The 26,721-nt window shown below is 44.7% G+C and overlaps 2 protein-coding genes across 6 annotated transcripts in view; one reads left to right on the top strand and one right to left on the bottom strand.

The window, feature by feature from the left end:
- Positions 1–3,316, top strand: part of RASSF5 (Ras association domain family member 5) — a 74,095-nt gene extending 70,779 nt beyond the window's left edge. For both annotated transcript variants that reach the window (XM_017880908.1, XM_017880909.1), the window contains one exon: positions 862–3,316. In XM_017880908.1, coding sequence (XP_017736397.1) covers positions 862–1,014 — 153 coding nt within the window. In that variant the 3' untranslated portion in view covers positions 1,015–3,316. The remainder of the gene's footprint in view (positions 1–861) is intronic.
- EIF2D (eukaryotic translation initiation factor 2D) overlaps positions 1–26,721 on the bottom strand; it is a 33,860-nt gene extending 7,139 nt beyond the window's left edge. Inside the window, exons 1-15 of one of the 4 annotated variants that reach the window (XM_017880904.1) lie at positions 26,454–26,721; positions 25,370–25,560; positions 23,264–23,347; positions 22,189–22,279; positions 19,321–19,428; positions 16,882–17,135; positions 16,267–16,384; positions 14,174–14,219; positions 13,643–13,746; positions 13,373–13,522; positions 12,918–13,007; positions 11,055–11,150; positions 9,672–9,792; positions 7,607–7,781; positions 5,666–5,869 (exon numbers count right to left, since the gene is read on the bottom strand). In XM_017880904.1, the coding sequence (XP_017736393.1) occupies positions 5,799–5,869; positions 7,607–7,781; positions 9,672–9,792; positions 11,055–11,150; positions 12,918–13,007; positions 13,373–13,522; positions 13,643–13,746; positions 14,174–14,219; positions 16,267–16,384; positions 16,882–17,135; positions 19,321–19,428; positions 22,189–22,279; positions 23,264–23,347; positions 25,370–25,560; positions 26,454–26,509 (1,755 nt within the window). In that variant the 5' untranslated portion in view covers positions 26,510–26,721 and the 3' untranslated portion in view covers positions 5,666–5,798. Of the gene's footprint in view, positions 1–5,665; positions 5,870–7,606; positions 7,782–9,671; positions 9,793–11,054; positions 11,151–12,917; positions 13,008–13,372; positions 13,523–13,642; positions 13,747–14,173; positions 14,220–16,266; positions 16,385–16,881; positions 17,136–19,320; positions 19,429–22,188; positions 22,280–23,263; positions 23,348–25,369; positions 25,561–26,453 lie in introns of those variants that run through there. The other 3 variants (XM_017880905.1, XM_017880906.1, XM_017880907.1) reach the window with 3 other exon arrangements.

Here is a 26,721-nt window from a genome sequence, read left to right as displayed (position 1 = left end):
GCAGGTGGGCATTGTTCTAACTACCCCACATAGGTGGGAGCCACGCAGCAGGGGCAGGAAGATGACTGCTGAGAGATTGAGCAGGGGTGGGTGATGGCCCTGAGGGTCAGTGTTTTAGCCAGGACTCTGAGCACCCTGGGGTAGCATGTTAGGGCCTGTGTGTGGCAAGGCCTGTGGAAAGAAAGGATTTCACATGCTTTATTTCTGAAAACTCAGGGAGGAGGGAGACCAAGAAACTTCCTGTGCTCAGGCCCAGGCTGTTTTTGCTTCAAAATGGCCTGAGGCCTACCAAGCTCCATCTCTGGGCTCCACTGGGTATAGACGTTTTTGAGCCATTTGTCCTCCCTTTTCTTGAATACTGACCTCCATCCCCAAGGGGAGCTAACCAGTGTGCAGTCTTGTGGCATAAACTGGGGTAAAACAAGGCCGGTGCCACCCATGGCCTGAGAATGACCAACAGGTCACACCACTGGGGAGAGGTGGAGTCAGGCCCAACCCCGGTCTCCCGAGTCCACGTTCCACTCCTCCACCTGCTTTCTGAGGGTCTGCATGTTGGCAGCCTGGGTGGTTCCAGCATCACTGTTGAGATCTCAGCTGCTACACAGAAACTTAAGATTACTGAAGTTCAGAATGAAAACATGGTTCACAGACTGGCATGAGATGCCAGCATTTGGAATTTTGCTGCTGCTATGACAGGCATGCAAAGCCCAAGCTTTCCTGATTCAGTCTGTTCAGTAGCGAACTGTGTGTGAATCACAGATGTGAACTGGGAAGGAGAAGGCAGCAGGGCCCCTTGGGTCATGTCAACTTCTAACCCGTCTCCTCTTGTTTCTTCCCACAAATCTCCCTCTCGCCTCACAGTGGGATGCCTTCTCCATCCCTGAACTTCAGAACTTCCTAACAATCCTGGAAAAAGAGGAGCAGGACAAAATCCAACAAGTGCAAAAGAAGTATGACAAGTTTAGGCAGAAACTGGAGGAAGCCTTAAGAGAATCCCAGGGCAAACCTGGGTAACCGGTCCTGCTTCCTCTCCTGGTGCACTCAGATTTATTTGTATTATTAATTATTATTTTGCAACAGACACTTTTTCTCAGGACACCTCTGGCAGGTGCATTCGTGCCTGCCCAGCAGTTCCAGCTGTGGCAAAAGTCTCTTCCATGGACAAGTGTTTGCACGGGGGTTCAGCTGTGCCCGCCCCCAGGCTGTGCCCCACCACAGACTCTGCCAAGGATCAGAACTCATGTGAAACAAACAGCCGACGTCCTCTCTCGATCTGCAAGCCTTTCATCAACCAAATAGCTGCCTCTCTTCTCACCAAACTGGAACCTCACACCAGCCAGCAAAGGAAGGAAGAAAGGTTTTAGAGCGGTGTGTTCTTTCTCTGGCTTTGATTATTCTTTGAGTTCTCTTATTTGCCACCTACAGTACCTTTATTTATGAGTGAAAAGTTGTAGCACATTCCTTTTGCAGGTCTGAGCTAAGCCCCTGAAAGCAGGATAATGCTTATAAAAGGACTGTTCCCGTGGCCCCAAGGTGCCTGTTGTTCACACTTAAGGGAAGTTTATAAAGCTACTGGCCCCAGATGCTCAGGGTAAGGAGCACCAAAGCTGAGGCTGGCTCAGAGATCTCCAGAGAAGCTGCAACCTGCCCTGGCCCTGGCTCTGGCCCTGGCCCAGGCCCACATTGCACATGGAAACCCAAAGGCATGTATCTGCGTATGTGTGGTACTTAGTCACATCTTTGTCAACAAACTGTTTGTTTTTAAGTTACAAATTTGAATTTAATGTTGTCATCATCCTCATGTGTTTCCCCAAAGGGAAGCCAGCCACTGACCATTTACAAAGTCTCCTGCTAAGTATGGAAATCAGACAGTAACAGAAAGCCAAAAAGAGATGCAGAGAAACGTGTCCAAGCTGTCTTCAGCCTTCCCCAGCTAGAGAGCAGAGGAGGGCCTGGACTGCTTGGGTTCCCCATCGGCCTCCAGCACTGCCTCCCTCCTCCCACTGGGACTCTGGGATCTCCAGGTGCTGCCCAAGGAGTTGCCTTGATTACAGAGAGGGGAGCCTCCAATTCGGCCAACTTGGAGTCCTTTCTGTTTTGAAGCATGGGCCAGCCCCAGCACTGCGCTCAGAGAGCCAGTGGGCCTGGCCTCCCCGTCGACCTTAGTGCCTTTTTGTTTTCAGAGAGAAATAGAAGCGGGGCAAGTTTGCCTGAAGCTCTGCTGCTGGCTCCTCCTGCCAGGAAGTGGACAATGGTGGCGGTGTGGGAGACAAGGCCAGGAAAGTCCGCATTCAGTATGGGTTGAGGGTCACAGACCTCCCTCCCATCTGGGTGCCTGCGTTTTGACTCCAATCAGTGATACCAGACCACACTGACAGGGAGGATCAGATTCCTGACTCTACATTTCACTGGCTTCTTGTTTAGGCTGAATCCTAAAATAAATTAGTCAAACCATTCCAACAAGCAGCCAGGACTGCAGAGACACTCCAATGCAGAGGGAGAAGGACTTGTAATTTTCAAAGCAGGGCTGGTTTTCCAATCCAGCCTCTGAGAAACCATTTCTTTGCTATCCTCTGCCTTCCCAAGTCCCTCTTGGGTTGGTTCAAGCCCAAGCTTGTTCGTGTAGCTTCAGAAGTTCCCTCCCTGACCCAGGCTGAGTCCATACTGCCACTGATCCCAGACGGAATGCTGACCCTTCGTCGTATAAACTGTGCATAGTCTCCAGAGCTGCAAAGGCAACACAAGCTCGCAACTCTAAGATTTTTTTAAACCACAAAAACCCTGGTTAGCCATCTCATGCTCAGCCTTATCACGTCCCTCCCTCTAAAAACTCTCTCCCTGCTGTATATTAAAGGGAGCAGGTAGACAGTCATTTTCCTTCGTCCTGCATGTCTCTAACATTAATAGAAGGCATGGCTCCTGCTGCAACCGCTGTGAATGCTGCTGAGAACCTCCCTCTATGGGGATGGCTATTTTATTTTTGAGAAGGAAAAAAAAAAAAAGTCACGTATATATACACATAAAGGCATATAGCTATATATAAAGAGATAAGGGTGTTTATGAAATGAGAAAATTATTGGACAATTCAGATTTTACTAAAGCACAGTTAGACCCAGCCTATGCTGAGGTCTAAACCTCTGAAAAAAGTATAGTATCGAGTACCCCTTCCCTCCCAGAGGTGGGAGTAACTGCTGGTAGTGCCTTCTCTGGTTGTGTTGCTCAGCGTGTAAGTGTTTGTTTCCAGGATATTTTCTTTTTAAATGTCTTTCTTATATGGGTTTTAAAAAAAAGTAATAAAAGCCTGTTGCAAAAATGACTCATGTTAGAAATGTCTCCCTTGAACTTCACCATCTTACAGCCATTGGGAGTGGGGGAGAGAGGGTGAGAACGGACATGATCACGTGCTTCCTAGTGGAGTCAGATTTTCTTTTGCCAGTGAGCAGAGGAATGAAGGCTATTGTTCAAATAATCTGGAGAAAATTGTCCAAATGCGTAGGCGGGAGGGCGCTGCTTGGGTGACCAGCTGTTCCATGTCTCCGGGGAGCAGGAGAGTCAAAGAGCCTGATTGCAGGCAGAGATGCTGATGTTTGGGAAAGAGGAAAGCCTTCTGGAGCTAAGGGTGATTTGACACCAGGACAGGCTACTGAGCTGAGCCACAATTCTTCTACTTCTGGAATTATTTTAAAATAAGGTCGAAAACGAATAGATCTGTAAAGGTTTAAGATCACTTCACCTGGAGGAAGGGGGCTAGATGAAATGACCAAAACAGTCCTTTCACTTGAGTTCTCTGACCTTCATCAAAGGAACATCTCAGTAATTATGGAAATAACCACACTAAAGTTATTACAAAGAAATTCTTGCCTGCCTTCCAGTATTGATCACATAGAATGCAATAAATAGGGCCCAAAGAATGAATGAATGTCCAACAAGCATCCTTAAAATTGCCCAAGAATGGGGCACATTTGTAACATTTCTGTTCACCTAGACCTCCAAGAAATGTATCTTTCAACGATTTTGCCAAAGTCTAAAAATGAAGCAGTTTCTGCTTTTCACTGAAACTCATATGGTTACGGCATAGGGTTAATAAATTCAAAGTTGTATGTTTGACATTGATACAGATTATTTGACTTAGCACATAGGAAAAAGAACCTGTTACAGAGTCTGACTCTACTCTGCCTTTGAACATGTCCCTATGCTATTCACAGGGGAAGAGGGAAGATGACTCAGTGCAAATGTGTCACCATTACTGGAAAAACACTCAATGCACAGGTCTGGACAGCACTGGGTCATGGCAGAACTGTGGGTCAAACCACAATCAAGGATAGATGTTCATTTTAGACCCAGCCCTACCACTTACTGGCTTTGTGTCTTCAGCAGAGATCAACAAGGCAGGACATGACCTTTCTTAGCCTCCGCTCCCTCCAAGATCGTGCAAAACAAATCAAGTTTGCAAAAGAACTTTGCACAGTGCTATATTTTACTTGTATTCCCATAAGGACCATAGTTCATTACTACTGTACAGATCATAATCCCTCAATCAGACTCTGGCAGGCCAAAGGCTTTAACAGGGTCCTGTTTAGGCTCAATTTCTGGAAATCCCTTTCCTAGTTTCATATGCTCATGCCGGTAGAGATAGGATTAGTGAAATTAAGGAGTTTACTTATGAGCATAAAGGCCTATTTATAGGGCCTGATAACAGACGGTAGGAGGCGTCACACACACATTTTCAAACCCATTCCTTTTGTCCTTTTCAAGCCTCAAATGGGCAATTTGTGGATACTGTGGATACTTTTAAGCCTCCTTAATTGGAGAAAAACCGAGGAGAGAAAGAAGTAAACTGAAGTGCAACTGTCTCTTAATGGTAAGACCCAAGAACTCAAGGAATTTAGCCCAGTTCTCCCTCCTATTGTACAAGCAGAGATCTGGTCAGAGAAATGATTCCATAAACTGAGCAGGGACCAGCGCAGTGGTTCTATACCTTTTTGGCCTCAAGTGATCCCTTTGGGAATTTGACAAAAGCATGGTCCCTCTCTCAGGAAAATGATCATACAAAATCTGTGCACCATTTCAGGGAGTTCATGGATCCTCTAAAGACCTATTAAAGACCCCTTCCATGACCTCCACGTTAAGAAGTTGGAGCTGAAGAGGGCATGTGTTGGATAAGACTCTTCACTGTAACAAAGCTGTCATCTAGAGTTATATCACAAATTTACCAGTTAATGGCAGTGTCCTAAAGTTGGGGAAGAATCACTGTCCTATAGAAACCCATGTCCTGATATGCCTGTACTGTTTCTGATTTCTATCTAGCCTAAATTCTGCTGCAATTTAGGGTCAATTCTTTCTTCTGTTGCTTTGATTGATGACAAAGAATAGCTGGGTTCTGTTTTCTATGTGACTAACCCTTTGAGATGAGAAGGAACTATTTTGGGGCTAGGAAGTTAATTAGGCAGTAGGATATTTGGTAGGAGTTTAAAAAGCAGAAGGCCCCACCTGCCAGAACTCTGAATGGGTTGGCCTGCCTGGAAAGCAGGGAAGGAATGAAATCATTGAAACCATGTGGGCAGAAAGGCAGCCACCATGGCCTCTTCTGTCCATTTAGAATACTCCCGACTTCAAAAATTAGTACAACATTTCAGCTAAATGGAGGAAACAGAGGGAAGTCATATTTAGATTAGAATAAAAATTTATTTTTGTAAAGAATTATATTTTGTATTTGCAAAAGCTGAAAATGCTTATAAAAATTACCAGCCCAGAGCTTGGATTTCCAACGGATCCACCACGTGAGACAAAAGAGTCTGTCACTTCTTCTTGCCAGGTTTGGGGGCCTTTTCTAGACCTTGGATGTGTTTTCGAGGGAGCTGATACTCTTCTACAATCCAAAAAGCACACACTCCTCAGCGGAGCATGACCTTGCTCCCCAGGCGGCCCTCCACCAGTCCCCGTTGTCTCACAATGCCATTCTACCCAGCTCAAACTCAACTTCGGGACTGATCACTTACGCCTACACCTCAAGGCTGATGTGTATACTTCTGAAATTTTCACACTAAGAACTACTTTATGGGTGTATTTCAGGCATTTAAAATTTTTTCACGACAGAGAATGTGTCTGTTCAGTCTGTGCTCCCCTCTCTTCCTCATAACATTTCTTCTCAGTACCTCCTATGGGGTTCTTCACATAAAGGGGCTCAATTCTAGAAGTTAACATGTCTAGAAGTAACATGCCATAGGCCATGGAATACATTTGCCTAAATGAGCACTTAATATATGCCAGGTCCTGAGGATGAAAAAGGCAAGGCTTCTGGCTCATGCAGCTCAGTCTGGCAGGAGGTTCAGACATTAGAAAAAATTAGCCAAGCTGCAGACATTAACCAGAAATATAAACACAATTGGAAAATGCTACATTAGCAATGTTTAAAATGCTAATTTAGGGACAGGTCTCTCAGGACACCTGGGCTGGGCCAGTGAGCCTCTGAGGTCAGGTGGGCTTAGGTGTGGGAGGGCATCCTAGGCAAGGGGATAGCCCAGGTGGAAGCACATGTGGGTGAACATGCAAGGAGAATCTGGGGAACTGCAAGGAGACCAGGACGGCTGCTGCCTGCAACGTGGGTATAGGAGCTGCCAGAGAGAGCCTGCAGGGAAGGCTAGGGTAAGGCCAGGGTCAGGCTGTGAAGGTCTTGTTTATTGAGCTTAGGAGTTAATTCTGAAGGCATTGAAGAGGCATACAAAGTTTTTTAGAAGGGAGTGATGTGATCATATTTGTTTAAGAAAGCTGACTCAGGCAGAGATGTGAAGGCTGGTTTGAAGTGAGGACAAACTGGAGGCTGGGCTACCCAGAGTTAGTAGAAAGAACTTAGGCTTTAAGCCAGGCGTGGTGGCTCACGCCTATAATCCCAGCACTTTGGGAAGCTGAGGCAGGTGGATCACCTGAGGTCAAGAGTTCAAGACTGGCCTAGCCAACATGGTGAAACCCAGTATCTATTAAAAATACAAAAAATTAGCTGGCCGTGGTAGCATGCACCTATAATCCCAGCTACTTGGGAGGCTGAGGCAGGGGAATCACTGGAACCCCGAAGGCAGAGGCTGCAGTGAGTGCAGTGAGCCAAGATTGTGCCACTGCACTCCAGCCTGGGTGACACAGCGAGATTCCGTCTCAAAAAGAAAAAAAACTTAGACTCTGGAGTCTAAAAAAGCTCCGTGCCCAGCTCTATCACTCAAGAGTCAGATCATCTCAGGGCAAGGCACGGAACCTCTCTGGGCCTCAGTTTCCTCATCTGCAAAACAGGTAACAGCTCTGCGGCATCATTATGATTAAGAGAGATGCCTGCAAAAACCCCAACAATGGACCTAGCACAAAAGTTTGGGTGCTCGCCGAATGTTTTATAAAAAGGGACCAACTAGGAAGAAAACTACCCTAATGGTGGAAGAGAAAACACTGAATTTGAAAGGAGCCAAAGGATCTGATTCAAACATTGGTTCTATCTTCTTGCTAGCCGCTAAAATCTAAATGGAGAGAGAAAGAGTGTGTATGTGTATTACGCAAGTTGAGTTGGCAGGAAGGTCTTTGCTGAGCTAGACCAATGCCTCCACTCTTCAGAGGGGATGCTCACCAAGCAATAGCCAGCCGAGGTGGTGGACCTGGTTTCCCTGGATTTGCACCTGAAGGCTGTCCTTGGCCCCAGGGGCAGGAGTGACGGTGGTGCTAGCCTGGCATCGCTGCTGAAGGATGGCAGCCACTGAGTATGGGTCCAGACCATAGGCCTCCAAGTTCCGGACCACGGTCACCTGGGGGGACAGTGGGGACAGAGACTGACAGTGGTGACTGCATTCCCTTCCCTCCAGAGGGTCTTCCGGAGCCTCAGCAGCCTCCTCAGCCCCTGTGTTCTGTGATGGTTCACCATTCCTATAACCCTAGTAATTTTTTAATCCAAATAACTTATTTTTGTGCTTCTAAATTGATTCTCTTTACCCCATCCAATATATGTGTTATATATTTAGAGGGAGAGACACTCTCTGTATCACATAGAATGTCTACCTTTTTTTTCAAAGATTTTTTTATTTGGAGAATTTAAAACATAAATGAAAGCAGAATAGTATATAAACCCACATGTACCTATCACCAGTTTCAACGATTATCAACTCATGGCCAACCTTGATTCATCTGTATCCCTGTCTACTCCCCACTCCTCTATTACTTTAAAGCAAAACTCCCCAGACATCAGATCATTTCATCTATAAATATTTCAGTATGTATCTCCAAAAGACAAGACTCATTTAAACATAAAAACAAAACCATCATCACATCTAAAAATAAATTAACAAACAATAGTTCCTTAATATCAATAATCTAGTCAACAACACATGCATTTTTCTGTTACTCAACTTCACAAATGACAAGTATGTGACTTTGAGATAAAAAAGAAAAATATTAGTGCTTTTAAAATATCACAATTCTCCCTCTTGTTGCTTTAAAACAAATTCTTTCTCATTCATAACTACAGATGGTAAAGTGTATTACTATCAGGGGGTGTGTGGGGGATGACTGCTATCAATAAAGACTATAAAAGCTCCAACTAGCCTTATGCTTGTCAATGGGCTTCAGACCCAGAAAATCTTAGAATCAGTAAGACGTTAGAGGACATATCTCTTCCAACTGCCCACCTGATGCATGACCCCCCAACTACATCCTCCCCCAACAAGTGCACCTAATCTTTGCTTGCAGACTCTCCAAAAAAATTCACTATTTTATGAAGCACCAATTTCAATTTTGGACAATTCTATTTGTCATTACTAACAGAAAATTAGTGTTTAAATAAACTATATATATGAAAATTAGTTTGGTGTCTGGCACATCATTAAACTCAATAAATAGTGACTATTACTAATTATTATAAAGGTTATCATTACTGGTTCTCAATTATTGAGAAACAAGTATTTATATGCCAAGTACATTCTAAGTGCTTCAGCCATGTATACTCCTTCATTTGATCCTCAAAATGCCTTACCAGCGAGGTATTATCCCCATTTTTCACAGAGTAAAACTGAGACAAAAAGAGATGAAGTAACATGCTCAAGATCAGGCAGTGAGGCAATGGCTGCATTTGAACCCAGTCCTATCCAAAGCCCATGCTCATAACTGTACACTACTACAAAGTTCTTTATTTTGAACTCAACTGAGTTTTCTTGGAATTTCCACCCAATAACCTATTTCTGTCTTTTCAAGGCATATAGAATAAGTGCACTACTTTGCCAGGGGACAGCTCTGCACATATTTGAGGAGAGATGTCATTGGTTCCCTCCAACTTTGTGTTACCAAGCTAAACACACTCAGTTCCTTCAGCAAGTGTTTTACAAGTTATTTTCATTGAGCAAGGCCTAAGAGGTGAAAGAGTATGTGGGAGCTGAATGCCCGTAACATAGTTCTAAGAAAAAAATAAAAATAAAATCTCGTTTACTTTTGGAACCAGGCTCTAGCAAGTTTCCTAGAACAAAATCCTAGAGTGAGCGGGGTCAGCTTTACCTATTTCATACAGAGCCCAGCCCAGGCACATAAACACGGGTGTTTCATAAAAAATCTTTGATGTGTTTGAGGCCAATCTAAAACCTCCAATCACATTAGGGAGACTAGAACTTGGCAAGAACATTACATCACCATCCTTGAACTTTGTAAATTACCTTTTTATTGGAAGCTCTTTGTGCTAGGGTGATGTCAATTGGACAGATTTTCCCTTTCTTCACAATGGGCTCTTGTCCGGGAAAGGTCACTTGATAGGCAGGCTGTAATTTTTCCAAACACCTGAAACAGAAGTTATGAGTTACAAACTGATAAAACCAACAGGAACCATTTCCTCATACCCCACTACCAGCAGGCAGTTAGGTGTAGGCTAAAATTGAAGGTTCACAACCTTGGTTGCATATTAGAATTATTCAAATCCCTAGGGAGCTGCAGCCAGATCAATGAAATCTGTATCTCATTTCAGGGCTACGTATTTTTAAAGCTCCCTAAAGTACAGCCAAGGTTGACACCCACTGATTCAAACATGGGAACATCAGTGACTTGAGCCCCTGGAAATGGTCCACTGACCTGGCCTTTTGAGAATCTGCCCTGTCTGCCTTGTGGAGGCTACTACCTGTCTCAAAAATGTGCCTTACGCAGCCTATTGCCTGCGAGTGCTGCTTCACATTTCTGACATGTTTTATAGACCACTTTTACCACAAGGAGTTTCTACCTTTTATCTAACCAAGTTTTCTCTTGCTATCACATATATCAGGATCAATAAACTTTTTCTATAAAGGGCTAGACAGTAAGTATTTTCAGTTTTTTGCCGGTCACCTGGTCTCTTACAACTACTCAGTTCTGCCATTAGAGCACAAAACCAGAGCACAGACAACACATAAATGGATATGGTTGTGTTCCAATAAAACTTTATTTACAAAAACAGGTGGCAGGCTAGATTTGACCCATGGGCTGTAGTTTGCTGACTCCTGATAATAAACTATTTTCAGTTACGTGGAAAACAAGGAATATTAAAAATTTTTCCTTTAAAGACTTTAAGACACTTTTCCCCAGCCTTTTTTTGCTTCTGCATCTATCTTATTGAAGTTCTTATTTTTTCTTATTTTTTTAAATGCCCTCACTTTAACAGAGTAAGTTCTTTTTTTGAGACAGGGTCTCATCTTGTCACCCAGGCTGGGGTGCAGTGATGGGAACATGGCTCAATGCAGCCTCCACTTCCTGGGCCCAAGCAATCCTATTGCCTTCGCCTCCCAAAGCGCTGGGACTACAGGCATGCACCACTAGGCCTGCCTGAAGTTCTTATTTTTAATTAGTGTTCCTTTTTGTTCTCCCTTTCAAGTTCTTCTATGTCATATTGGCTCAAATTGTTCCAAAGATCCCCCAAATCAGAGTTCCTCAAGCCTGTGTTTATGTAGACTGACTTGGTTTGAATTACAGAAAGAAAATCAAAGGCTAAGATAGTGACAGTATTAAAGTTCAGTGTGATCGATATTAAGGGGAGGGGATAGAAAAGTTGGAGAGGGACTGCCAATGCCCGTTACCTGGTCAGAAGACTGTCCCATGGAAGCTTCATGACTGTATGCTGTTCATTTTTCTCTAAGATGCAGTCACATAGGATGGGATCCAATTTCACAAGACTAAAGGCAAAGAAGAGGTAATGAAGAAATCCTAGACTTGTCCCTTCTGACCTGAAGGCTAACTCAGGATTCATCTCTCATATGGCCTTTATAGACATTCAGGATATGAATCAATTATGGGCCCACAGTCCAAAAGGCAACATACCTTAGGGGTGGGAGGTACACATATGCTTTCCTAGGAAAAGCAGGAGGTGGAAGGGAAAGTGAGATGGGATAAATTTGAAGATCAGGAGCCTTAGCTACTAAGCATGTGAACAAAGCTTTCTAAGCTTAGCATCACAACTGGCTAGTGAGGAAGAAAGAAAGAAGTGGGGATCTTTAAAATGAAGGTGTTGGCCAGGTGCAGTGGGAGGCTGAGGAGGGAGGATCACCTGAGGTCAGAAGTTCAAGACCAACCTGGCCAACATGGTAAAATCCCGTCTCTACTAAAAATACAAAAATTAGGCTGGGCACGGTGGCTCATACCTGTAATCCCAGCACTTTGGGAGGCCTAACGAGTGGATCACTTGAGGTCAGGAGTTCGAGACCAACCTGGCCAACATGGTGAAACCCCGTCTCTACTACAAATACAAAAATTAGCCGGGCGTGGTGGCACATCTCTGTAATCCCAGCTACTTGGGAGGCTGAGGCAGAAGAATCGCTTGAACCTGGGAGGCAGAGGTTGCAGTGAGCAGAGATTGTACCACTGCACCCCAGTCTGGGCAACAAGAGCAAAACTCCATCTCAAAAATAAAAATATAAAACATAAAATAAAATGAAGGTATTAGATTAAGCTGGTATGTCTCAACTTTTTATCATGATGATTTTTTTTAAAGTGAAAAAAAAATTTTTTTTGAGATGTGGTTTCACTACGTCACCCAGGCTGCAGTGCAGTGGCATGATCATTGCTCACTGCAGCTGCAACCTCTTAGGCTCAAGCAATCCTCCCACCTCAACCTCCCAAGTGGCTGAGACTACAGGCACGCCCTACCAGGCCCAGCTAATTTTTGTATTTTTTGTAGAGACAGAGTTTCATCATGCTGCTCAGGTGGGTCTCAAACCCCTGGCCTCAAGTGATCCTCCCACCTTGACCTACAAAAATGTTGGGATTACAGACACCAGCACAGTGCCTGGCCATTAAAGTAAAAAACAATCAATGGAACTCTCTTCATCTGGTAGTTTACCATCTGTATCCCCTTTTAAGAAAATAATACTATAATTGGTACAAACATACAGTTAGATAGAAGAAATAAGTTTAATCTTTGAGAGCAGAGTAAGGTGAGAGCAGAGTAGTTAACAATGTATTGTGTATGTCAAAATAGCTAGAAGAGAGGACTTAAAATGTTCTCGGCACATAGAAATGGTAAATACTCAAGGTGATGATACCCCAAATACCCTGTCTTGATTATTATACATTCTGTGCATGTAACAAAATACCACATGCACCCCATAAGTATGTACAAATATCAATAAAAATAAATACCAAATGCTATGACTTCAGTAAATTCTTTGTAAGCTTACATTTTATTCCTCACAATAGCCAATTAAAGATGATTCATGGGTATTTGTGAGAGAATATTTACCTAGTCTGTAGTCAATGTTGATAGTATACATGGATCTGAACACCCCAGACAATAACTCTGAGTGTCCACAGCCCATGGTTTGGAAACCACTGGTCTTAATTACCTCCAAGATGCTATGGTTTTCTATTCTCCCTCCCCAAATGTGTCTATGTCTGCTAAAGACAAAGACCCAATAAGACAGATCTAGTGCTTCTCATGCACTCACTTTTTGTTGTCTGCATCAACCAGGTCATTTTTCTTGGCGTAGTTAATGATGATCGTTCGGACCTCACTGCCCTCCAGAAAGCTCCCCTTCCTAGGTGAGGAGAAGTGACCCAGGGGTTAGTTCGTGCTGTGCCATGAGACAAAATGTAGATGCCCAGACTCACCCCCTGCTGAGCAGGGGACTTTCCTTAGCTTTTGGCCTCTAGTTTCTTCCCTTTTCCTGACTGAAGTGAGCATGACCATGTGAAGAAAATTACAGGCAGAAAAGGTTAAGACCTACTCGTTCATTTAGTCCAGAGGAACTTGCCCAGGGAAGGAGGCTGGAAGCTGGATTTTGGAGAAGGGAACAGGGGCAGAGCAGGTTTTGCCAGTTGCAAAAGAGCACTACTCAGGTTGAGAGGAACTGTAGGCCAGAACACCAAGCAGGCAGAGAAGGGCTGCTCTCCAAAAACTCACTTGTGGCCAGACTCCTGGAAGAGCAGGGTCATGCTGGCTGGGACACAGTAGAGGGGTTTTATATCTGGAGGGTGATAGGGCTGTTCCCTGCTACCCTCCTGGATAGTCTGGGAGGTCGGGGAGGGCTCGGGTATGACGAAAGATGTAATCCTAAAACCCAGCAGAAGGAAAGAAAAAACACATTTTATACTAGCATCTTAGCAATCCCCAGTCCGTGGCCCAGGTGCCCTGGGGCCAGCTGGGCTACAGTGACAGGCCCCCTGCACTCACCTCGGGTGTTTCCAGTCCACAGCCACAATGCTCTCCACCCCTTTGCTCAGCTCCTTCACCTGTATAATCTGCTCCTGCTGCATTTGCTGCAGGAACTTAGAGAGCTAAGGGAGAGAGGGCCAGTGGTAGGGGACTTCATTGATTCCACACACATACTGAGCACCCAGGATGTGCCAGAGTGAGCTAGGCAGGGACTGTGCAGGGATATGAGACAGCCCCTGCCTTCACCAACCAGGAACTGGGAGGCCCCCAACCTGAGGGTCAGGGAGCAAGAAGCTGCTAGAGACTAATTAGTGAGGCCGTTCAGAACTCTAATCAGATATAAAGGGATCAAAGGGGAAAGGAGAGTGGGTGCCACCAACTGCTTCAGCCCAGAGAGAGTTTCTTTCTTCCCCCTTATACTTAGAGTCAAAAAGCTTAATTCTAGCCTGAGCCTGGTACACAAGGCTTCCCCAGTGTCCATCTGGCTTACGTCATATGTGCCCCTACAAAACTCTCTGCATGGGATCTGCAAAGAAGATCCTTGCTTACCTTTTTGTAGCTTGACTTCCTTATGTCCAGTTGTTGTCCTTCGGGGCTGATGGCAGATGGAAAAGGCAAGTTAAGCTAACAAGCAGTCATGCTGGGACCTGCCTGACACTGAGAGGAGGGCCTTTTTCCTCAGCCTTCCTCCCCCACCTTCAGAGAGACGCCACTGTGCCAAAACTGTCTGCCCAGGGGTGACATCCGAGAGGGGCACAGACTATGGGACATTCTAAATCAGTGCTGTTCAACAGAACTTTTCACAGACGTGGAATGTTCTCTGTGTTGTCTAACAGGGCAGCCATTAGCCACATGTGGGTAGTAAGCACTTGAAGTGTGACTATGACCAAGGGAACTGAATTTTAAATTTTATTTACTTTAAATTAATTTAAGCTGAAAATAGTGACATGTGGCCAGTGGCTACTGCATTGGATACAACCTTAGATTCCTCCCACACCAGACAACCTTCTGTGGCCTCCAAAGTTGCAACAGCAAACTCACACTGTGGGCAGCCAGGCCTGGAGTCGGGCCCAGCAAGCCGCAGCCTGGGGTCAGGTCTGGCCAACTAATTATCTACTGTCTATGGTCACATTAGTGCTACAATGGCAGCATCAAGTAGTTGCAACAGAGATGGTATGACCTGCAAAACTGAAAATACTCATATTTACTATCTGGCCCTTTACAGAAAAATGTGCTGACCCCTGCGCTACAGCAGTTAGTTTTGGAGGGGACATTCCCAATAAAAGCTATAATCTTTTCTTCTCCCCAGAACTTACATCTTCTCTCAAAACATGACATGCAGTAGCAGTGGATTCTTGAGGAGTCCTTCTAGAATCCACCCCAGGATCTTATCCTACAGAGAAGGGGCCCCCTTTACCATGTATCTGCAACCCAAGAAAGTCAGGACAGATTACCAAGTATCCCTCCACACACTCCAGACATCACACTTATACAGGATAGCTTAAAGATGCCCAAGTATAAATGGGAAGACATTACATTAAGAATCACCTTTTAAAAAAATCACAGCCAGATTCTCAAAAAGAAATAAATTCAGGCCGGCAACAGTGGCTCACGCCTGTAATCCCAGCACTTTGGGAGGCTGAGGCAGGTGGATCACTTGAGGTTAGGAGTTCAAGACCAGCCTGGGCAACATGGTGATACCCCATCAATACTAAAAATACAAAAATTAGCTGGGTATGGTGGCATGTGCCTGTAATCCCAGCTACTCAGGAAGGCTGAGGCAGGAGAATCTCTTGAACCTGGGAGGCAGGGGTTGCAGTGAGCTGACATTACGCCACTGCATTCCAGCCTGGGTGACAAGAGTGAAACTGTGTCTCAAAACAAAAAATAAATAAATAAATAAATTCAATCTCAGGGTAAAAATAAATAAGCAAACCTCCTGACATGATAGTATTTACTGAATGCTTATTATGTTTCAGGTTATGTAATCTTTACAGCAATCCCATGATTATTAGAAGTTAGGACCCAGAGAAGCCCAGTAACAAGCTAAAATGCACCTTGCTCGAACATCCTGGAGACCTAGCAGTTGAGCCCAGATGGCTCTATCTTCAAAATCCAGGTTCTATCCACATGCAATACTACCTCTCCTGGTGACTTGTGTTTTGGATGGGGTGGGCCGGGACGGGGTGTTCACACCAATTCTTCTTCCTAATAAAACCTAATGTGGCCCCCCCACATACTTTTCAGAAGTGTGAGGAGGTTGAATGTTCCAGAAGAAGCTTCCTGACAAAGAGGCTGCCCTGGGACACTTCCTGCATAGGACATGCTGCCCGATTTGTGAGGTTGCCCAGAACCCCCACGGCAGAGGCAGTGTTTACAGAATCTCAGGAATTTTAACTTTGCGGTCCTCAATATCCTTTCATTGGCTAAAATTTAAGATTTTGTTTTAACAGCCCAGCAAGCTAAGAATTAAGTTTTTAGAACCCAGGAAGTAATATATTTGTCAGATAAGCCTTCCCCTCCACTCTTTCCATAGCATGTCCCTCAACCAGTCCCTGCTTCGTCCCCATTCTGTCCTACTACCAAGGAGCACACGTGAGATCCCGGCCCCGGCCTCCAGCCCACATCAGTGCCTTCCATACCAGCAGGAGAACATGTGGCTGCCAAGGAAAGTGCTGGTGAGTAAAGGGAGGTCAGCCTTTTTGACTCGGCACTTCAAGGCATGCAAGAAGCATTGCTGTAACAGCTCATCCATTTGCTCTGCAGGGAAAAGACAAGAGCCATATCCTTCCTGAGGGATACAGAACACCTGGTGCAAGAAAACGACCCCCAGCTTCATCCTTACTTCGCCCCCTTGGCTCTGAAAGGAACCTATTCCCAGGTACCAAAGCTCCCAGCCTCTCTTGAGCCCTGAGCCTTTTAAGAGGGTTGACCCCAGAGAAGGAGTCAAGCCACAAAGTCCCACCAAGCTAGGAGTGTTCACCCAGAGAAGTTGAGCCAGAAGAAACCTTGGAGGGCTTTGTAGCTGAAAACAGGCAAATGCCAGGGCAGATTAGCACCCAGGAAGACATGACTTATGTGGAAAGGACTCAAAAACAAGATGTGAAAGGGCTGCTGCGCCACCCTCACAGAAAATAAGGACCTTCCCCTCCTCCCCTGGGAGCTTAACGGCCATTCTAGTCAGCAGTGGAGTGGAGCTCGTCAGTCTCCTAAATTGAGAGGTGGGGAGATGGGCTCTTCTCCTCCTAGAGTTATACCTTGAAGCGTTTTGCTATCTGTGGAGTCTTGGTTCAGGCCCCCTGTGCTGGTGTCTTCTGGGGCTTCTGAGAGAGACTTCTCTTCACATGCCTGGTGAGCCTCCCCATTCTCCTCTTCCCCCTCCAGGATCATGTGCCTCATGTCTCCCTGCAGGGTGGAGTCCACCTGGACAGATCCCTTCTCTTCACTGAGATCTGCTGAATCCAGGGCCAGTGGAGCAATGGAAGGTGGAGAGGACTTGTTTCCAGATCGCCTGGAAAAATCTCATGTCAGAAACATCAAGCAGCAGCCCCAATACTCTCCAACCCTGGCCATGGAAGAGTCAGCAGTGAGGTCAGAGACAGCAGAGAGCCAATAGGCAGGAGTAGCCAGGAGGGGGCAGAGAGCCTGTGCCCTCATCTCAAGCATACTTTTAATTCTGGGCCCCTAAAAGTTCCATGCCTCAGTTTCCTCATCTCTGAAATGGGGAGAATAAATCTTGTCTCCTCCCTATTCCAAAAGAATAATACTATTAATAGACATCCCAAGACTGAGAAAGATTAAAGAAAAAGGAGTTTAAGATAAACTCCCAAAAATGTTCCCTTCATCTGAGTTAACAATAAAACCAATTTGAATTAAATATGAACATTAAGATCGCAAATGCATCTGTAATATCTGTTTGGTGAAATGCAAACCCAGGGTTCAGCATATGTAATAAAACACAAACACCTGGACCTGCAAAATCAGTGGCTTCTGTGTTACATCAAATGTAGTCTAACGTGGAAAGCAGAGATTGCCATGGTTTTATGCCACTAAGCCTTAGGAAGACAGGAAAAAAGGAGATGCCACATAGCAAAGCACACAGAGCAGTAAAAAGCTTTATCTTAGCCAACATTATGCAAATCAAACTAAGTTTTAACTAATAGCTATGGCAAGGCTTCTCAGTATTGTTCACAGTAAAGCCAAAGGGTATGTTTAGGCTATTCTGATCAGCTAAATACCATAAATATTTTTTTCAAGGTGCAGGGAGAGAACCAAAACAGCTGCTGCTAAAATAACTTAGACAACCTGACCTTGATTGCTGTTGCCTGGACTGATAGTTAAACAACAGGTGCTAGGAGAACATCAGTCATCAGCCCTCAAATACCTAAAAACAGGCTAAAACAAGGTTGTACCTCCAGCAAAGGAGGGCTCGGACAGTACTTGTAAAATTAATAACTCTGGCCGGGAGTGGTGGCTCACGCCTGTAATCTCGGCACTTTGAGAGGCCTAGATGGGCGGATCACGTGAGGTGAGGAGTTCGAGATGAGCCTGGCCAACATGGTGAAACCCTGTCTCTGCTAAAAACAAAAAAATTAGCTGGCTGTTGTGGGCACATGCCTGTAATCCCAGCTACTCGGGAGGCTGAGGTAGAAGAATCACTTGAACCGAGAGGCAGAGGTTGCAGTGAGCTGAGATTGTGCCATTGCACTCCACGCCTGGGCAACAAGAGCAAAACCCCTCCCAAAAAAAAAAAAAAAGGCTAGGTGCAGTGGCTCACGCCTGTAATCCCAGCACTTTGGGAGGCCGAGGCGGGGGGATCACGAGGTCAGGAGATGGAGACCATCCTGGCTAACACGGTGAAACCCCGTCTCTACTAAAAATACAAAAAATTAGCCGGGCGTGGTAGCAGGCAGCTGCGGTCCCAGCTACTCGGGAGGCTGAGGCAGGAGAATGGCATGAACCTGGGAGGCGGAGCTTGCAGTGGGCTGAGATCAAGCCACTGCACTCCAGCCTGGGCAGCAGAGCAAGACTCCATCTCAAAAAAAAAAAAATTAGTAATTTCAAGACTGGGCTAGAAAATATAAGAATGAATCTATCTCAACAGGCCACAATACTTGGCTAAATGTGTTTTTTGAGAAAATCACTGCTTACTGTTTTGCTAAAATGAAAAGAAAATAACCAGAAAACGAACAGGTACGGGTCTCAAGAATGCAACCTTTACAGTCAGAATGCGTTACTTCCATGAGGAGGAGGAGTCTGGAATGTGAAATCTGAATAACATAAAAGTAATCAGGTTATAATCCTGGTACCTAAGGTCTACCCCGCCATGATTTGGATTCAGAAGCACTCATCATGGGGCCACATGATACCTAAAATGTGCATGGCAGCTAGGGCCAGATTGACCAGGCCTATAAAAAAGTGAGTATCACTGTACTGAGAGGCAGAGCAGATGATCCCTAAGGTCTTCTTTTGGGTCTAAGATTTATAATTCACTTAGAAAATAAAGTTCTCTCTCATTACTTGTCCAAGCAGGGGAAAAAATATTTTCTTTATATTTGGTAAGGAAATGAAAGTCTGGGGTTAACAACTTGCTTAAAGACATGGCTAGGACCAACACTCTCACTCCTGAATCTCAGGCCCCATCCTCTCCCCAGCTGCCCCGGTTCTCTGTAAAACAGAAGAAACTCTGTACCCACCACAAGTGGTCCTGGTAAGTGTGGAGCACAGAGAAGCCCCTTCCCTTCAGGCCTGAAGTGAGCATCTCAGCTGTGGACATGGCTGCGACTCCAATGGCGACAGGGGCTCTAAGAAGAAGGAAGCCAGACACCAGGGTCAGGGAAAGCCTATGGGAAGGGCACATGTTAGGATCATCTTCTGACACATGTGGTAAAAATACCAAGGTTACCAATTTGAAGGTCTGGTATCACAGAACCAAACTCAGTCCACTCTCAGTTTTCTTCAGATTACCTATAAATATTACTTTCAAAAATCCCTTGACCAAACATTAAACTTCTATATTAGGAACTCCTCTGTTGACTTTATCACTGCCTTTGTTTTATTCCTGCTGTGAATTAAATCCAGGTAGTGATTTAATCCTGCTGTGAATTAAATGTCTTGGAAGGGCATTTAATGCTCCCTTTCATTAATTTCAAAAATATAAATTATCTCCTCTACCTTAAAGAAGTCATAGCCATCCCATAAGGAAGTTTAAAGGGGAGGCAATTCATATATGATAAATGAGGCTGAGAGATGCCATAGGGAAGAGGGAAGAGACACACAGTGGGGCCAACTAGAGAAGTTCCTTCTGAGTTAACTTTATAAGAGGGGTTGCTCAGTGTAACTACATATCTAAGAACTGGATGTTTCCAGGATATCAAAAACAACCACATATATAGTAACTACACAAGCTTCCAAAGCCCAGATGAGAAATCTGTTAGCCCAGTGTTACTCAAGCATTGATCAATCAGATATTGCCTGTAAGGATGGGTGACTAGCTGGATAATAGTGGGGGAATAATACATAAGCCTGGCAAGGTAGCCAGGGTCCAAATGAGAGTTCCCAACACTTGAACTTACTTTATGCCTGGCAGCTCTGCTAACTGTACCTATAGGTCAGTTCCTTCCACAAAATCTGAATCTGGTTTCTTTCCCAGTTTTTAAAAGGTTTTTCTCATCTACCCCTGAAAGGTCAATGGCTTGAGAACTCCAGTCTTGAACATGACTTGTATTTTTAACAACCCCTCATATCATTACCCCACCACAAACCATCCACAGCTCCACCCCCATATACACTCTAAAGGCTAAAGTGAACAGGCCAAATATTCATTTACACAGTTTCCTCCTATCTCAGATAGAATATTGGGGGAGAAAAACGGTAACATCATCATTCTTTTCAACTGTAATTTCTGCTACAGGTAAACAAAAGTTTTTAGGTGCTTGGTTCCAAAGCATTCAAGGAAAATAGAAGAATATGAGTAGCAGAAATAAGAACTTTGAACACTGACACCTATCGTGCCTACCATCGCTCTTTCCTTCTCTCTCAAAGAGAGACTCTATCAAAATAATGAGTCCATCTTGGTCATATCCATAAAGAAAAATAGTAAGATGTAATTTTTCACTCACTAGGATAACACAAATGAAGATGACCCATCATATCCAGTATTGGCGAGTGTATAGGGAAATAGGTTCCATATATGCTGCAGGTAGGTGTAAAAACTGATACAGCTTGTTTGTAGGAAAACAGAAAATACACATGATCTTCAACCTAACAATTCTGCATTTTAGTATCTACTCTGGAAAAATACTGGCAACAGTGTCCCTAGAGGCATCAATAAGATAACATTTGTAATAGAGACAAATTGGAGGCAACCTCAATGTCCACCAGGAGGGGGCCTGTTCCATCATCACACAACAGGTAAAAAGATCTGGCAGATCTGTGTGTTCTTATTTAACACACAGTTAAATTTAAATGTGTTATTAAGTTAGTATTTAAATGTCCACATTTAAATACTAAGATGTAACAGTTTAAAAACAAAAATTAAAAAAAGAAAATGTCCACACAATATTAAGTGAAAAAATAACACAGACACAGTATAATTTTGTTTGAATTTTAAACACACATATCCTAAGCCAGGTATTTTTATACGCACATGTATATATGTGTAGAACAACGACAAGAAGGATACACATCAAAATGATAATGGTTATTTCCAGGAGAAAAAGACTGTGGGGTAAGGGGGGCTTTTAATTTTTCAGTTGTTCATACAATTACTTCTTATTTTTAAAAAGAAGCAGTGGAGGCTAGATGCAGTGGCTCATGCCTGTGATCCCAACTCATTGGGAGGCCAAGGCAAGAGTATCGCTTGAAGCCAACAGTTTGAGACCAGCCTGAGCAACAGAGATCCTGTCTGTATGTAAACCGTATCTCAGTAAAGCTATCAAAAATAATTAAAAGATGAGGATAATGATATGGATATAGGGAAAAAGCACGAGGTTGATGAAAGACAACGAAAAAACAAAAAAGGTCACAAACAGAAGGAGACTAAGAAGACACGACGACTAAATGCAAATTGGTATTTTACACTGGATATGTGAAGAGAAAGAAGCTATCAGTGAAAAAACTGAGAAAATACGAATAAAGTCTGTAGTTTAGTTAGCAGTACTTTGCCAATGTTAATTCCTTAGTGGTAATAATTTATGTTGTGGTTATGTAAGAGGCTACCATTAGAGGAAGCTGGATAATGAGCATGTCAGAACTCTACTATCTTTGCAACTCTTCTGTAAATCTAAAAAATAAAATAAAATAAAATAAAATAAAATAAAATAAAATAAAAATGCTAAGTTGAAAGAAAACAGAGCAGCAACAGCAAACAGCAAATATACTCTGCCGAGATGCATAGACTCCCCATAGGTTTGCTGCCATTCCCCTGCTGGCCCACTCTGCTTCTTCCAAAACCGATTTTTGCTTTCACTCTTTTGTTCATATGCTTTATAAGCTGTTATTCCCCTCCAACTTCTCTTTTACACAAGTTTTCCCCCCAAAGGCAGAATTGCCTGGCACAGTACCTGTTCCCCACCAAGGAAATGGCACAGAGGTCGCCCTTCTGTACCTGAGGCAGACCAGCAGGGGACATCACTAGTCCAGGCAGCATCAAATCTGCAATGAACAAAACAAAAACATCACAACCTGCATTCGGCCTCCATCTGACTCTGTGTTTTACTTCATCATTTCCTGACTCACTCAACGAAAAAATAGTTATTAGGTATCAACTGTGTTATTCATAATAAAAATGAAAAATGGCAACTTCAGTATCAGACCTTCTCCCCTCAGGGGGTTAAAGGTCAAACAGAGTTTGAGTGTCCTGGCTGGGTGCAGTGCCTTATGCCTGTGGCTTACACCTTTGATGACCCCTTCGCCCATCCAATAGCAGGATATTTATTTTTATTCAAATGGTGGTTTCTAAGTCAGAAGTGGGGACCTTCACTTCCTCTCCAGACTCAGCTCCTAACAGTCTCCTGACATAAAAGAGGTACTGTTAGCTAGGTGCAGTGGCTCACGCCTGTAATCCCAGCACTCTGGGAGGCCAAGGGGGGGGGGGGGCAGATCACTTGAGGTCAGGAGTTCGAGACCAGCCTGGCCAACATGGTGAAACCCTGTCTCTACTAAAAATACAAAAATTAGCCAGGCGTGGTGGCACACTCCTGTAATCCCAGTTACTCAGGAGGCTGAGGCAGGAGAATCCCTTTAACCTGGGAGGCAGAGGTTGTACTGAGCCAAGATCATGCCACTGCACTCCAGCCTGGGCTACAGAGTGAGATTCCATCTCAAAAAAAAAAAAAGTTTGAGTAGCCTATAACATGATCTGTCTTGTCCTAGTTTCCTAAATTCAGCTTATTGATTTATAGTATAGCACATGGTGGCTAACAAAGTACTTTCACAACACTTATTTAAGCCTTACAACAGGGCCAGGGAGGCCCAGAGATCTGGTGGAACCAGCCAAGTGAGAAACATAAAATGAAGAGGAGAAAAAATCCCATTTTTCAACCACAGAAACACAAGAAATGGGTAAGTTTATTACACCAGTTGGCTTTTGCCAAGTAGGTTTCAGCCAATAGCCAGAATATAGGAAACTCCTCTTACCTGCTCCCCCTACCAGTTTCTCGAGTACCAGAGGCCATGTTGTAAAGGTTGGCAGAAGATCAGGATAGGACCACAGCGTGTACACTGTACAAAAAGACATCCAGAAAACACTATTACCAAAAGCCAATCTTTTAGAGAAATGGAAAACCTAACACTATGGTCGCTTTAATTAGAATACAGGAAAGAAACTCAACTCAAAGCTAAAGAGAAGGTTGTAAGGGGATGCCCAGAGAGGTTTCATTTTTGAGGAAGGAAAAAACCTAAGAAACTGAGTGTCACTTGAAATTTGGAGGCACCTGGATTGCAGCAGCAGAAAATGGCCACAGTGGACAAAAAAGTGAGGGCAGAGAACCAATGAAGCTTTTATTTATGGCTTCAGAAGCAAGAAGCCTAAGAACAGGAAGCCAGCTGTATAAAATCTGGGAACTTTCCCATGTTTACCATTTTTATCCCCTCTGGTTCCATAGTGATTAGCAGTAAAAACCCCTAGGTCAAAAAGCATTGTGGTTGTCTCCAGGTACAGCAAGGACGTGAGATCAGGGGCACGAGTGGCCTATGGATATTGCATTACACTGTTGCAGCCAACCCTGGAGGATGAAAAGCCCTAAGTTACAAAGTAGGGGCCGGGCGCGGTGGCTCACGCCTGTAATCCCAGCACTTTGGGAGGCTGAGGCGGGCGGATCACAAGGTCAGGAGATCGAGACCACAGTGAAACCCCGTCTCTACTAAAATACAAAAAAATTAGCCGGGCGCGGTGGCGGGCGCCTGTAGTCCCAGCTACTCAGGAGGCTGAGGCAGGAGAATGGCGTGAACCCGGGAAGCGGAGCTTGCAGTGAGCCGAGATCGCGCCACTGCACTCCAGCCTGGGTGACAGAGCGAGACTCCGTCTCAAAAAAAAAAAAAAAACAAAGTAGGTGTCAGCAGCTATGGAAAAGAGAAAAGGAGACTGAGTCCCTGAGATTTGTGACAGAGAAGGCAAAGATTCCTAGAGAGCCACTCAAAGCCTAAAAGAATCCCTGTGAGACATATGGTTAAAGAACATCATGAAAACAGCTGGATACGTAGCTTATCAATCCAGCTTCATTCCTATTACAGTATCTCTTTTCAGTATTTTAGGAAAATCCTGCCACAGACAGTTTTAAGAAACATTTTTTAAGCTGGGCACCCTGCTCACGCCTGTAATCCCAACACTTTGGGAGACTGAGGCAGGAAAATCACTTGAGCTCAAGAGTTCAAGATCAGCCCGAGCAACACAGTGAGACCCTGTCTCCACCAAAAATTTTCAAAGTAGCCAGACATGGTGGCATATGCCTGTAGTCCCAGCTACACAGGAGGCTGAGACAGGAGGATCCCTTGAGCACAGGAGGTTGAGGTTACAGTTAGCTACAATCACACCACTGCCCTTCAGCCTGGGTGACAGAGTAAGATCTTGTCTCTAAAAAATATATATATTTTTGGCCGGGTGCGGTGGCTCACGCCTGTAATCCCAGCACTTTGGGAGGCCAAGGCGGGCAGATCACAAGGTCAGGAGATCGAGACCATCCTGGCTAACACAGTGAAATCCCATCTCTACTAAAAAATACAAAAAAATTAGCCAGGCGTGGTGGCAGGCACCTGTAGTCCCAGCTACTCGGGAGGCTGAGGCAGGAGAATGGTGTGAACCCAGGAGGCGGAGCTTGCAGTGAGCCGAGATCACGCCACTGCACTCCAGCCTGGGCGACAGAGCAAGACTCCGTCTCATGGAGACATGCCCTGAAATTCCATGCTTTTCAAGACCTCTGCTCTATCCCTAGTCAACCCACTGTAAACTTCTCAGCCACTGTTACTTCATCTCAGAACTTCCCTTTGCAACCACCCTTACTTACTGTGTTAGCCCTTTTTTAATCCTTCCTATAGTGGTTTTGCATAAGAGAAAACCTTTTGCATCCTAGAATTGGAAGATTCAATTCTAGGAACACTAAGTCCACAAAGATCCTTGGGGATGGTATTGGAAGATTTTGTGCTTGCTTATTTTATGGGAGACAGGTTAATAGAAGAAACAGAGAGAAGCAGATGTTAGGCAAGAACTACCTAATGGTAATGGCCATCTTCATCCTGTTGTCGTACCTGTTGGATACAGATTTTTCTCCAGTTCAAAGAGGATGGGGTTACCACCACTCACGTACACAGTCACTGCATCCCCTTTGTAAGCATACAACTTCACAATGTTGAGTTCCTCCTTTCCAGGTACTAACTCAGAGACTTGATCAGTTCCAAGGGTGGGGAAAGCAGTTGTCACATCAGCTCGAAGCTTTCTCCTGTAGAAAGCACACCAGCACTGTGAATGCTGCCTGTACAGACTTTTAATAAATATCAAGAACTCAAAAGTGTTCACTATAAAATCACAAGGGCAAAAAAAAAGATTGCCTGGTTTATGATGTCCTAGTCTCACACACTCTTCCGAAACATCCTAAACTCTTTTTCATCCATTGTCATCTATTTTCACTCATTCCTGGGGTATGCCTTTCCATTCTATGAGTGGGGAAACAGGCCCAGTGCACAATCCAAGTTAGCCTGACACAGGAAACAGCCCTGCCTTCCTGACTTCATGCCTAGCCCTTGGGCCCACTCCTTTCTCATATATGCTTCGCAAATCTGCCAGTTTATGATTAAATAACTATGCCATGAGACCTACAGAAAGCATTGGTTACAAAATTTCAAACACAATCTCCATTTGTGACCCTGTCTGAACAGATACATTTCTTATCACATGTGCCTTATTCCCTCCCACCTCAGTTTCCAGCTGTCTCTCCTGCCAGAAGTAATCACTAGTCATTTTTTTCTCTTATACTTTTAATTCTTGGTATCCCATCTGATCTCTTCCAAGGGGTATTAATCTCTTTGGAGGGCAAGAATCCTGTATTCCTTCATTTCTGCATTCTCCACAACACCTTAAATAGTGTGCAGTCAGTAAACGCTGACTTAACTACGTTTTACATTCACTAGACTATCCAAAAGACAGCCAGGTCCCCCTCCATCCTCACTTCAAAATGTGTCTAACCCACCCTTGCCTCCTGGGGTCCCTTCCCTGGCATACCCCCTCGGCCTCCACCAGAGGATGTCGGCCAAAAATAGCGAGGGCTATGGGCCAGGCGGGCCCAAGAGATGTCTCGTTGTTCTGGTGGCAGAGCAGACCCCTTTCCTCCCTCACCTGTCCGACCCCTTGATGGCCGTGTTGGACTTGACCCGAAAGGCCTTGGCAAACATGTCTGCTGGGGTGGCCTGGGGAAGAGAGCACAGAAGTCAGGGAATGTCAAGAAAGCGAGGGCGCAGCGGCTGCCAGGCCCACAGCACTGAGGGTATCCATGCTGGGGCCCGGCCGCGAAAAGGGCCCGGCTGGAAACCAGGGCCGCGCAGCTTCGTGGCCGTTGCCGCTGGGGAGGCCGCGGCCGCCCCCAGTGGCGATGCCTGGAACTAAA

This window comes from Rhinopithecus bieti, unplaced genomic scaffold (assembly GCF_001698545.2).
Source record: "Rhinopithecus bieti isolate Rb0 unplaced genomic scaffold, ASM169854v2 scaffold_12049, whole genome shotgun sequence".
NCBI lineage: Eukaryota > Metazoa > Chordata > Mammalia > Primates > Cercopithecidae > Rhinopithecus > Rhinopithecus bieti.
The sequence above is the reverse complement of the archived record's forward strand: the minus strand, read 5'-3'. Positions and strand labels throughout refer to the sequence as shown.